This window comes from Mandrillus leucophaeus, unplaced genomic scaffold (assembly GCF_000951045.1).
Source record: "Mandrillus leucophaeus isolate KB7577 unplaced genomic scaffold, Mleu.le_1.0 Scaffold97, whole genome shotgun sequence".
Lineage (NCBI taxonomy): Eukaryota > Metazoa > Chordata > Mammalia > Primates > Cercopithecidae > Mandrillus > Mandrillus leucophaeus.
In genome coordinates this window covers 2,124,879-2,138,117 of record NW_012110585.1, presented here as the reverse complement: position 1 = coordinate 2,138,117, position 13,239 = coordinate 2,124,879, and the positions used below count along the sequence as shown (strand labels likewise).

General features: G+C 40.4%; 1 protein-coding gene across 2 annotated transcripts in view; it reads right to left on the bottom strand.

The window, feature by feature from the left end:
* Positions 1-331: 331 nt before the first annotated feature.
* TNKS (tankyrase, TRF1-interacting ankyrin-related ADP-ribose polymerase) overlaps positions 332-13,239 on the bottom strand; it is a 236,701-nt gene continuing 223,793 nt past the window's right edge. For both annotated transcript variants that reach the window (XM_011970733.1, XM_011970734.1), the window contains exon 27: positions 332-6,049. In XM_011970733.1, the coding sequence (XP_011826123.1) occupies positions 5,963-6,049 (87 nt within the window). In that variant the 3' untranslated portion in view covers positions 332-5,962. The remainder of the gene's footprint in view (positions 6,050-13,239) is intronic.

The following is a 13,239-nucleotide window of genomic DNA, read 5'->3' as shown; positions in this document are numbered from 1 at the left end:
CTGAGCAATCATGTTGTGCAAGGCCTCTGGGCTGCCTTTGGACCCGGCATGAGGTCTGACTCTAAGGTGTCAGCCTGTTTAAGAGATATTTCTGAAAGGAACCCGCGTTGCTCCTGCTAGCGCAGAAGTTATTCATTAACTCCCATGTGGGCTGAGAGGTGAGGATAAGTCACTTAAAACCCAGGTCTCACGGGAAGATGGAGAGGGAGGGTTGCTATTTGTATTCTGACAGTTTTTTCAGGTCAGTTGTGTTAAGGTTGGTCAGGCAGAAATGAACAAGCAGGGCAAAATGAAAATACTTAAGAGTTAACTGCTATCCACACAAGTGTATTTTAAAAATGGTTTTATTGAATATTAATCAATTACAAGTACAGTGAGCTAGACATTAAGCCAAAGCACAATTGCAGGTTAAATATAATCACAAAGATGTCTTAAATAGAAACCCGCCAGGCAGGCAGGTTACGTTCCTTGATGCCTTCCTTTGGAAAGAAGTGGAGGGGGAGGGAAAAAGGACTTCTATTTCAGGTGACAAGATGATGATGACCAGAGGAGTTTAACATGCTGCAGGTGATTTTCCATGACCAAATCTGTTGGAATGCCAGACTTAGAAAACCAAACAATGAAAAAATCCAGCATGCTCAGTTACATTTGAGTTTCAAATAACGAATGCTTTTATCGTAAATATACGCCAAATATTGCATGAAACATTCTTAAGCGAAATTGTTTCTCTGAAATTCAAACTTAACTGGGCATCTTGTACTTTATCTGACAATCCTACAAATAGATAAATGCAAAAAAGAGAGGAGAGGGGGTTGGAACCCCTGCCACTGGTGGGTCACACAGAGACTAAAAATAAAAACAACGCCAATAATAAACCAAAGAGTCACTACACTGGTTACCTACACAGACTAACATCACAATGAGAAAATGCAATTACTACTCTGAGTGCTGTTGCCGGGCAACACTCCACATTTCCTCAAAGCTGGTTTTGTAAATGTTTTGAGAAATCTTGATAAAAGTACCTTTTTAGTTTGTAGGTATCAAAGACAAATATTACTACTACAAAGATAAGATGAGCTTGAAACCATGGGAGCAGAAGCAGGTGTTATATGCACATGAAGAGTTTAAATGTTTGGTGTCATGGAGACGATGTTTACACAGTCAAGGTCATCTTCTAGGTCTAGGCTATTGGCCTCAAAGATCTGTGTTCTTTCCTAACTTTGACTGCGCTTTCTAGCCTTTCATCCTGAACTTTGGGAGGGGTGCACGGATGTGTGAGGGACACCCCACTACCAGGGTTCAACTGCATTTCTCTGCAAACACTCTGAATCAACACAAGGGCTTTCAGGGCTGCCTGCAGAAATGGGTAGACTGATAAAAAAAAAGAAATCACAGAACAATCTGAATTCTGGAATGTGAGAGAAACCTCTTTGAAAGGATGGGTGGTAGGGCAGGTGCGAAGATGTGACGAGTAAAGCAAAAAAGAATGTGAAAGAAGGAAAAGCAGAAATGCAATCTACGGTGTGAATGTTATTTCAGAGGAGGCAGAACTCTCTGGCAATGTATACAACTGGTCATACTACGACCATATTTGGCCGTACAAAGTATATAAAATCTTTAGCTTCCTCTAGGTTTTCACTTAAGTATAACCATAGTTTACATTTTAAAACAATTAAAAAACACAGCTTGCATATCACTCATATTCTACAATGTATCACAGCGGTTGTTGTATCCCCACATACACAATTGAATAGGCTTTGAAATCTTTCCAGCATTTCTCCAAACCAGAAATCTGGTAGCTGAGGAATTTCCGATATGGAGAAACTGAAATGGATTAATTTTAATCAGCTCCATTGCATGTAAGGGAATATTACTTATGAAATATACCATCATAAAACAAGATGAACAGGTATGAAACACATGGAGACATGGCCGACTCACTGACACACCTTTCAAACACTAAGAAATGGGACTACAATGTTTTATTTATTAAAATATAACAGGTTAAAAAGTTTCTGCCATAGTTAAGGCTTTCTAGAGGAGAAAAATTTAATTGTCTCTTAATAGCAGAATGCACACGTTGCTGAAGAAGCCTCATGTTTTAGAGTAGTATTTTTTTAATGCATTTCCTTTTCATATGCTAGATGTGTACAATAGCTCAAACATCACTTTCACAATTACTTTCTTTTCACTTCTCTGTCACTGATCTGACACTAAACAAATTTAACTTTACTCTTTAAATACATTTCTGACATGAAATCCTAATGTCAGTTGTGAATACCTGCCAAATTAGTAAGGTCTATAGCTTTATGTGAGATCATTAGTCCAAGAGAAAACACAGTGAGAAGGCTATTTGTCACAGATACCACACAAATGGGATTCGGACACAATAGGGGAAAGGTGCTTGAAAGTACACACCACTTCTGTTTGCAAGGCCATTTACAGGAATCCAGATAGTGCACGTTTAAAAAGGCGGGGGTGGGGACAATGCCCAGTAACCCTTCGTGCGACTGGCAGAGACACTGAAACAGAGAAAACCTAGACAACGTATTGCATTCTAATGCCGTTCTCCAGCAGAAATCACATTTTTATTTTATTTTTTGTAACATGGATACAATAATAGAACGTTAACCTACATTACTTTATTTGCTTGCCATATTCAGGCATTTCTCTGTATATTTCAATGCACTTTGCTATTTTGAGAGCAAAGGGAAATCAGTCTAGCCACTAAATCAAGCTCAAAGGAGTATAAGGATGCTATTTCGTGAAAACATCCTAATGTTGATTCTACTTATGCTGCTTGAAAAGCTAGAAACTCCAAACTCCACGAAGGAAAAGGAAAGCAAGAATCCTGGTCGCACTGCTGTTATTTTGCATAGAATCAAAACTCTGGGTTCCATGCTGTCATTTGTTAACAAAGCGGCAGAGTGTTCTGAGCAAAGCGCATGAGGCCTAATACCCATTCCTGGTTGCGATACAAAAACTAAGAGGTATCTGGTCTCCTTTTTTTAAGACCCAAGATGAGGGAGGAGAAAATGAATGGAGTCAAAGGTCATTGCTGGAGCTCATTTTAATTCCAGACTAGTAATTTAGGGAACAGGGAAGGAGGTCAAATACAAGGAGAAAATTTCAGGACCAGGGCACTTAATTTATGCCTGAGTCAAGTATCCAGTTGGCCAACAACAGGTAAACTGGCACCATCAGGTCTGCAGAAGCCCTTTAGTTTTGGAACTTGGGTAAAGCTGGTGGAGACGTTCAGATTCTTTCTTCCATGTGGTTAGGAAAACAGAGGGGCCATTTTGGGGTAGGCCTAATTGGATGATCCTAACTTGCTAGTATTTCTATATGGTACATATACAAAAAATAAAAGACTTCGGCCTAATTTAATGCCATGCTTTTATATTGGAAAGGGTTCTTCATATAGCTACAGATGAAAATCCCAAATGTAATCAACTTTTGCTAACTTTTGAGTGCACTCATGATGACCTTTGGTTTTCAAGTTCTGAAAAAAATGTATTTGGCTCCTGTGATATATCCATTAACCCACTCTCTTAAGCAGATGAGTAATATATGCACACTCTTTCAAGAACTACTATATACTTGAATCATTATAAGACAAGAAGCACCGCAAATGTCTTCCTTACACAGTACCTTCACTTGGCACACAGAACATGAGACATAGAACACTGGCAGTTTAAATATTGAACCACAGTTTAACTTCTCAAGTGTAAGGACCAAGATGAAAACTGGCGCATCCATTAACCTAGTTAGTATGATGGAAACAACATACAACCACAGTTAGGTAGTGGTTTATCTTTTTAATGAAGCTATAAAGCTTTCCATATCTATATCATATTAACTCTTTTACTTAACTAAAAATCACAGCTGTATTTATCATTTTAAACTACGTCTGGGGAAGGTAAGTAATACACACTTGACAGCTACTGAAAACTACACAGATGGCAATTTCTTCAACCCTTTGTTACAGCAAAAGAGAAGAGGGGGAAAAAAATCCCTCTTAATGAATATCAACTCTCAAAGCTTCATATGGAATTCCAGTGCTATTAAACAAGTAGCCAACACACACACCCAGCTTGGGTCACTGAAACTTCAAAAGAAGCAAAAACTGAGGCGAATTCTTGATTTAATTTTGAGCACCCATGCAAGATTCAGCTACAAAAATTCAAACTAGTCTGGATGCCCAGTTCCAGCACTGGGTTGAAGCCAAAATGAAAGCAAAATGTGTGTATTTTAAGAGTCTATGTCTAGAAGTTTTGCATGTAACCATTTTACTTTGCTTCAGGAGATTAAAGGAGGTCACAGCTTAATCACCTTGCATTAAACCCATCGTTTTCAGGGCTTTAAATTGCAACGGCAAGTTTGTGTCACACTGTCTTTCCTGTTCCTCCTCGTGTTTGTATTTCTTTTGCTTCAAAGCAGAGTAGATGCACAGTATATCAAGTAAATAAGTTAGTGCACTCAATTCATATTCAGTTAAGGTGAAAAGGGCAAGTGTAAGAACTATTTAAGGGATACTTTTTTTTTTATAAATGTCAATGGCACTTGGTAAATGTTGATGAAAATAAACAGCAATTTCACAAAGAAAATTGTATGGTATTTCTTTCTCACCTTCACTTAAAAAAATAACGGAAAGGGCTTTGGTTTCCATTTTTGTCCTCGTCTAAATACACTAAGCAGTTTGAAGAAATGGTTCAAAAATTTAATGCAAGGATCTTTATGAACTATTTGAAGCACGCCACTCAAAATAAACCCCAAATCTGGAGTAAACAAAAAAGTCCTTGCATTTGTGTGTTATCTATCCACTATTCGGGTCTGAATCCCAGCTTTCTCAACTAAAGAAACAATAAAGTGGTATTTTTGTGACTCTAATGAAGTACAGTAATTTCACTGACTTTTGAAATAAGGCAGCTAATTTGGAGGGGGTAACAATCCCAACAGTACAGATTAAGGGAAGGGAAGCATTTACTTTTTGGAGGCATCCCCTGGGTCCACTGGGGCTGCAATGATACAGAACCACACGCTCTTCATCCTCCTTAATGCAGCTCCTCCTTCACAGTCTCCCCAGTTTTTTCACCTTGGAACTCAAGCCTGTGTCAGCCTGCATCTCCAGTACTGTCCTGAAGACCTCTGTGGCAGGCTTGTATTGGACAGAGCAAGTGGCCTTCACCGGCTTTGACTTCTCTGAATTTAGGAGTTCCTAAGTCAGGTTGGTGTTTGTACCCTTCCCTTGTAAGATAGGCCGACTCATAAAGGGATATTAAAACTTGATGTTTTTTCTTTTTCATCTCAATTTATGTTAATGAGATGTGCAGCTACAGAGAACAATAAAAAAAATTTTTTAAAGTGGAAACTGAATCTTGCTCAGCCAGAAGCTTGGGTTGCATTGCTAATGATTTTGTCAGCGTGACTTTGTGCAAAATATCCTCAAGAAGGCTCTGGCTCATTTTCAAAGTAACCAAAAAAAACCCACAAAAACCAAAAAACAAACAAACAATAGCCAATGATGCATGTCTGGCAAATCAAAAACAAGCCTGTCGCCTGTCATATGTGTATATTTGTTATATACACGTGTCATGCATAACAAAACAAATGTAGTGTGTGAATCGTGAACATCTGAAAAAGCATTGGTTATGTTTTCTTATTTCCCATTTCCAAGTCTAGATCAAAGTGATCTTGTTTTAGAAACGGATAATTGCAATGAAAATGAGCCTGAGATATGTTAAAAGGCCGCCCCTGTAAACATTTCCTCAAAGGGAACAGTAGCAGTTGAGTATGTATCAGTTACTCATACTATTCATCACTATAGCAATGCTTTATAAAAGACAAACAGCTTATTTCTAGGCTGTCAGGGACTTCTAGAATATTGATGTTGTTGTGAGAAACAATCCTCTGTAATCCAGTCCCAGGCTGAATCTGATCCGGCTTCACCGACAGGCATTCACTAGGTCTTCTGCTCTGCGGCTGTTGCGGTCTGGGAAGGGGCCTCTGGCTTCATGATCTGGTAAGTGATGAGATACTCTGGGTATGCCTAGGAAGGACAAGAAGAAAAACAGATCATGCTTCTAGTAGGCACAATATTAAAGCCTTACTGAATGTGGAAGCCTCAAAGGCTGTTAATCGTGACCAATATTCTATATAGACTCAGTCTCTTAATAGGCGCCTGAACAATTTGGAGGTTCACCTACTTAACTGTAGATAAATGTGTATAAACCCTACAATCTAGAAAACTGAATGTTACTTCTACTTTGAATACTGTAAATTAAACTCCATTCATCCCTTATTAGAGAGCCATGTGGCATAAGTAGGGAAACTGAGGCCCAAGGCAGCACTAATATCTTTCTTTTTCACCTCACAGAGCATTAGTGTTGTCACGCAGTGTGTGTTCAATAAAAGCTTGCTAAATGAAAGACAAATTTTGCCAAATCAAATCCAAATTAATCATAGAAGATGATGTAACCCGCTGAGCTAGAAGGAATACAGGTAAGATGTACTGAGTCACCAATAACCTAGAAACAACAGTTTGGGAACAATTTTTAAAAACTGACTACTCAAAGGCATCATTTACAGGAAAGACAGGGGCTCCAATTTAGACTGGCCTCCTTCATATTCGCTTTCTCTTTTTTCTTGCAATCAGTAAAACACGAGGCTGTGTCTGGAATGGGAAGAGCACTTCTTGGTGGGAGCAGGAAAAAGGCTGATCAGAGGAAGCTGCTGAAAGCCTCAACCAGAAATCGCCATGAAGGCAGCAATTTGGAAGGAAAGGTAGGACACCCCTTAGTGAGCAGACTACACAGGAATTCTTCAGCCCTAACTATCACATGATGATGAAGCTAGACTCAGTAGTTCAGAGTGGTCTGTGACCAAAAAAAAAATTCTTGGGTGAGCAAAGTGTTTTGGGGACCAAAAATAGTTTGTTCAATGCTGACCAACAAATTGCTTGCATATAGATACAGAATAAGATAATAAAAAGAATGAAGGACAAGTAAAAACTGAACTTTAATATTTAAAATGTAGAAATAAACATGTGATAGATTTACTGAATAATTGATAGCTATACCCCTTGACTTGGGAGACAGAAACATACAGCAGACACATACAGCTGTGCCTCAGCTCTCCTCATCTGTAACTACTCAGATATAATATTAGGATTATATCCTAACATTTAAAATTAACTATTTTATATTTAATAATATTAGGATTTTTGTGAGGTAATATTTAATATTAATGTTAGGCCGGGTGCGACGGCTCACGCCTGTAATCTCAGCACTTTGGGAGGCTGAGGTGGGCGGATCACGAGGTCAGGAGATTGAGACCATCCTGGCTAACATGGTGAAATCCTGTCTCTACTAAAAATATAAAAAATTAGCCGGGCGCGGTGGCGGGCGCCTGTAGTCCCAGCAACTCGGGAGGCTGAGGCAGGAGAATGGTGTGAACCCGGAAGGCGGAGCTTGCAGTGAGCCGAGATCGCGCCACTGCACTCCAGCCTGGGCGACAGAGCGAGTGAGACTCTGTCTCAAAACAAACAAAAAAAATTAATGTTAGTATTAGAATTTTTGTGAAATATTTAATATTAATGTTAATATTTTAATGGGATGTTTGTGAGATAAATTTAATATTAGTGTTAACATTTAGTAATATTAGGATTTTTGTGAGAACTAAATGCAAAAGTCTTAGAAGAGGTTTGACATAGTAAGGATCTATTATTGTTATTCTTTTTATTAGTATTATTCATTAGAGAGTACTCCCTCCTAAAAGGTCTCAGCAAGGACTTTAAAAAGAACAAAAAAATTAATATGTTAAGTTCTGTCTATATATATATAAGGAATCATTCATAATATTATTTTCCATAATTCCAGTCTGCTCTGATTTTAGTTAAAAATAGCAACAGTTTCTATTTTAGTACATTTGGTGCGAAGAAACCAAGATTGAGAATCTCTCCTGACTTTCCAATCTGAAGTCTCAGTAACCAGTTTGTACTTATATTTCTGTGAGAATATTATAGTTTCTCACAAAAGAAACTATTTGTAGTTTTTTTTAGTAGAGACGGGGTTTCATCGTGTTAGCCAGGATAGAACACACACATGGTGTGAGACGTGGACCCTGCTGTGAAGGAACTTACCATGCAGACAGACAGAAACAGGAGAAAGGTAAAAAGAACACAGGCTGGCAAATGCTGAGTGTCAAAAATGAGTGGACACCCACTCCTACTTCCTTTTGTCCCAGTGAAGTTTAATATCTATAATACTTTCTATGACACATTATTTTACTCGCGGAAAAGTTGTTGAAGCAAAGGAGTCAGTGCCAATGTCTGCATTCAGGTAGCTCATGATTTACAGTGATCCCTGACACACATCCATTTTAGTCAGGCAGATTCTAAGATTCTAATGGCATGAATTACTTAGAGGTCCTTATCGAAGTGCTCCCGGTTCCTAATGATTAGGCCACCGAATTGTTTCTGTGTGCCCTTTAAGATACTAATTAATCACATCACAGTCCAGAGGATTAAAGGCAAGGGAATTACTAAACTGCACAACTAGAAGGGCCTAAGATGAACCAAAACCCATCATTTTCTGTCAAGTCACTTTAAATCCACACTGGTTATACCAGCATAGTGTGTTTGTGTGTGTGTGTATGTGTGTATGTATGTGTTTAATACAAAACGACTTTTGCTAACTCATTTTCTGAAATTTCTTCTTAATCCAAATCCCTAACACTAAAATTTAAATTCAAATACTCTCAGTTTATGTCTCATAGAGGTGAGGAAGGGACCGTCATGCTCTCTTGAATGATTCTGTATGTTTGGAAACCATTTTAGAAATCATTCTCTTCTATAGTCTTTTCTTCTCTGGTGAAGTAATTCTGCCTTGTTCACATCAGTTCAGTAAAGTAGGTGAAATCTCTGGAGCAGAGAACACCTCGCCTTCATGTCTAATGTGAAGTTTAAAGTACAACATATACAAATACCACTGACAGCTTAAGTCCAATCATATGTTATAATCAGAGCCTTTTTTCTTTCCAAGTACAGTTCAGTTAACCTTCAATGTATCTTTTCAATCTTCAAGAAAGAAACAATCTCACCAATAACAAATACTACTACTCAATCAATCCTCAGTCAAACACCCATCAAACATTTGTGTGCTTTTGAAAGTGTTAAACGTTAAGAGTGAAAGATGATTTAGAGTATGACTAAGGAGAATGAAATAAAAGTTAGCAAAGGAAAACTTCCCTATAAAATCAGCAAAAACTGCTCATGAGAAAGTAATTAGTAGACACTACAGTTAACATGATCCATGTGTACAAGTATACCTGAATACGGAAGTGCAATTATCCTCTCCTGAAATAAAATAAAGGCTGAGTGCATTTCATTATTCAAGCTTTTTTTCTTTCAAATAAGTTTTGTACTAATCACTCTCTAAAATTATTTCATGAGACTCTGACTAAATTATCAAGTCAAATTTTACCTGGGAGATGGTTAATCAGTAAATTTCAGAAAAGTAAACTTATACTTATCTTCTAAGCGTTCCTTATTATTTCTTTGTACCCAACTATGAAAGAAATATTTACTACTACAGATAACTTATATTGAAAATACATGATAAAGAGAACTGAAACCACTCATTAATGCCCAGTGATAACCATCTTATGTTGTGGGTGAATCAGAGATAACTTATAGTATATTTAAAATATATGGTAAAGAGAACTGAAACTACTCATTATCACCCAGTGATAACCATACTCTTATGTTGTGGGTGAATAAATCACTCATTAATACCTGGTGATGACCATATTCTTATGTTGTGGGTGAATCTATCTTTGGTATATATTATGTAAATGTTAAAAAATACCAGACATATGAATATATTAAAATTTATTTAACAATTCTACTTTTGCTGAATATTTAGGTTGTTTAAATTTTTTATTATGATAAGACAGTGACGACTATCCATATATTCATGTATATAGTGTGTGTAACTATCACTAATTATTCCAATACAAATTTCTAGAAGTATAATTACTGAATAAAAGTAAAAAAAAGCATCTTCTCTAGAAGTTTAAGGTTTATGATTTAAACAGAAAAACATGACAAACTTATTCCTCCCTTTTTAAAAACTTTTTATTTGGAAACAGCTGCCAACTTACAAGTAAGTTGCAAAAATTAAAATGGTACCAAAAATAGCAGCTACATAACCTTACCCAGATCTACCTTTGGGAAGGTTTTATTTATCTCATTTATCATTTGCACCTTCCCTATCTCTGTATACTAGATACATCCACACCCACACACACTCCTGCACACATACACAAACACACATGCATTTTCCCTGAAACTTTTACAAGTTACATACATCATCATGGTCCTTTATCCCTAAATATGCCAGTATATATTTTCTAAGCATAGAGATATTGCCTTACGTAAGTACAGAATCAACCTTATAATTTTACATTGATATAATCCTTTCATTTAATATCCATATTCCAATTCTGTCAGTTGATATAATAATGTACTTCCTCTTCCAATATTGGCTGCAGTCTGGGGGCAGAAAGATCACTTCGTTTTCATGTCTCTTGGGCCTCATGTCATCTGGGAAGTTAGCACTGCCTTTCTCTGTCTTTTAACACTTTTGAAGAATACAATCTTTCCACATTAAAGAAAGAAAACATTCCTCATTTTGATTAGACTTACATCATGTATTTTTGGCTGGAATGCTGCAGAGATGTCGTGCCTTTAGTGCATCCACCTAGAGAGACAATATAAGCCTATCTGTCCCTCACTGGTGATGTTGACTTTGATTACCTGGTCAAGGCATTGTCCCCTTTCTCCAATATATAATGACTACTCCCCCCAGCCCCCTTTGAAAGTAAGTTTGTAGTAAGAATATCATGCAAATATTCTTCTTAGTGGAATAATCCCCATATTTAGCATCCATTAATAATTCCTGCCTGGTCTAATAATGGGTACATGATGAGTCCCATGTCATCCCTCCCTCTCTCCTTCCCTGTTTCTCCCTCCTTCCCCCCTCCCCTTCCATCCCTCTTTCTCCCTCCCCCATCCCTCTTTCTCCCTCCCCCATCCCTCTGCCTATCCCTTCTTCCCTCCCCCCTTTCTCCCTCCATCCCTCTCTCACTCCCTTTCCCTCCCTTTCTACCCTTCTTTCCCTCTGCCTCCCTGTACCTCTTTCTCCCCTCTCTCTTGCTCTCCCTCCCTCCACCTCTTTCCCTCACTGCATGCTCCTCACTCATTCCCTCGTCCCTCTCTCCCACCCTCTGTTCTCCCTCCCTCTTTCCCTCCATCTCCCTTCCTTCCATCTCTCCCTACATTCCTCCCTCTCTCACTCCCATCTTTCCTCTCTTTCTCCCTCCCTTCCTTCTGCTCTCTCTCCCCCTCTTCCTTCCCCTCTCCCTTCCTTCCTCTCTTTCTCCCTTCATCCCTCTCTCCCTCCTGTTGTTTCTCTCCCTGTCTGTCCCTCTCTTCCTTCCTCTCTCCCTCCTTTCCTTCCTTCTTTCTCTTCGTTCCTCTCTCTAGCCCTCCCTCCCTTCCCCTATCTCTCTCCCTTCCTCCCTCTCTCAATTCCTTCCTCCTCTTTCTCCCTCCATTCCTCCCTCTCTGTCCCTCCTTCCCTCTCTCCCTTTTCTCTCTCCCTCCCTCCATTTTTCTCTATCCCTCCCCGTTCCCTCCCTCCTCTCTCTTCCTCCCTACTTTCCTCTCTCTCCTTCCCTTCCTCCCCACCTTCCTTTTTCTCTCTTCCTCCATTCCTTCTTCTTTCTCCCTCCATTCCTCCCTTTCTCTGTCCCTCCCTCCCCTTCTCTTTCCATCTTCCTCTCTCTCCCTCTTCCTTCCTCTCTCAATCCCTTCCTCCTTTTCTCCCTCCATTCCTGCCTCTTTATCTGTTCCTCCCTCCTTCCCTCTCTCCCTGTCTTCCTTTCTCTCCCATCCTTCCTTCCCCTCTCCCTCCTTTTATTCGTCTCTCTCTCCCTCCCTTCCTTTCCCTCCCTTTCCCTCCCTTTATTCGTCTCTCTCCCTGTCTTCGTTTCTCTCTCCCTCTCTCACTCCATCCCTTCCTTCCTCTACCTCCCTTTCTTTCTCATTCCTTCCCTCCCTACCTTCTTCTCCCTCTCTTCCTTCCTTCCTCTCTCTCCCATGTCTTTTGCTCTCTCCCTCCCTTCCTGCCTCTCTCCCTTCCCTTTTCTCCCCATCCCTCACTTCCTTACTCTCTCTCCTTCTCTTCTCCCTCCCTCTCTCGTTCCTTCCCTCCCTCCTTCCTCCCTCTCTTCCTCCCTCCCTTCCTCTCTCTTCCTCATTTCCTCCCTCCCATCCTTCCTCTCTCTCCCTCTCTTCCTTCCTCATTCACTCCCTCCCTCTCTTCCTTTCCTTCCTCCCTCTTCCTCCCTCCCTTTCCTTCCTCTCTCTCTCACTCCTTCCCTCTCTCTCCTTCCCTTCTACCCGTCCTTCCCTTCGTCCCTCCATTCCTCTCTCCCTCCCTTACTTTCTCCCTTCCTCTCCCTCTCTGCCTCCCTCCCTATCTCTTTCTCACTACCTTCCTCTGTCACCCTCCCTCTCTTCCTCTCTCCTTCCTTCCTCTTTTCCTCCCTCTTTCTCTCTCCCTGCCTTCCATTCTCCCTCACTTCCTCTCCCTCCCTTCCTTCTGCTCCCCTCAGTCCCTCCCTCCTTTCTCCCTCCTTTCCTTCCTCTCTAGCCCTCGCTTGCTCCCTTCCTTCCTCTTCGCCCTCCCTTCCTTTCTCTCTCCATTCCTTCTGCTCTCCCTCCCTTTCTACCTCTATCTCCCTCCCTTCCTCTCCCCTTCCTTCCTCCATTCCTCCCTCTTTCTCTGTCCCTCCTTCCCTTCCTTCTCTCCCTCTCTTCCCTCCCTTCCTTCCGCTCTCCCTCGCTCTCTCCCTTTTTCTCTCTCCCTTTTTCTCTCCCTCCCTCTCTCTTCCTCCCTCCCTCTCTCTTCCTCCCTCCCTCTCTCTTCCTCCCTCCTTCCCTTCTGCTCTCTAGCTCTCCCTCCCTTCCTCTTTCTCCCCTCTTCATTCCCCCTCCTCCTCTCTTCCTACCTTCCTTTTTCTCTCTCCTTCCTCCAATCCTTCGTGTCTCGCACTCTAGCCCTCCCTTCCTTCCTCTCCCCCTCCCTCCTTTCTTTCCTCTCTCTTCTTGTCTCCCTCCTTTCCTCTCTTGCTCCCTCCGTTGCTTCCTCTCTCACTTTCTCCCTTTCTTCCTCT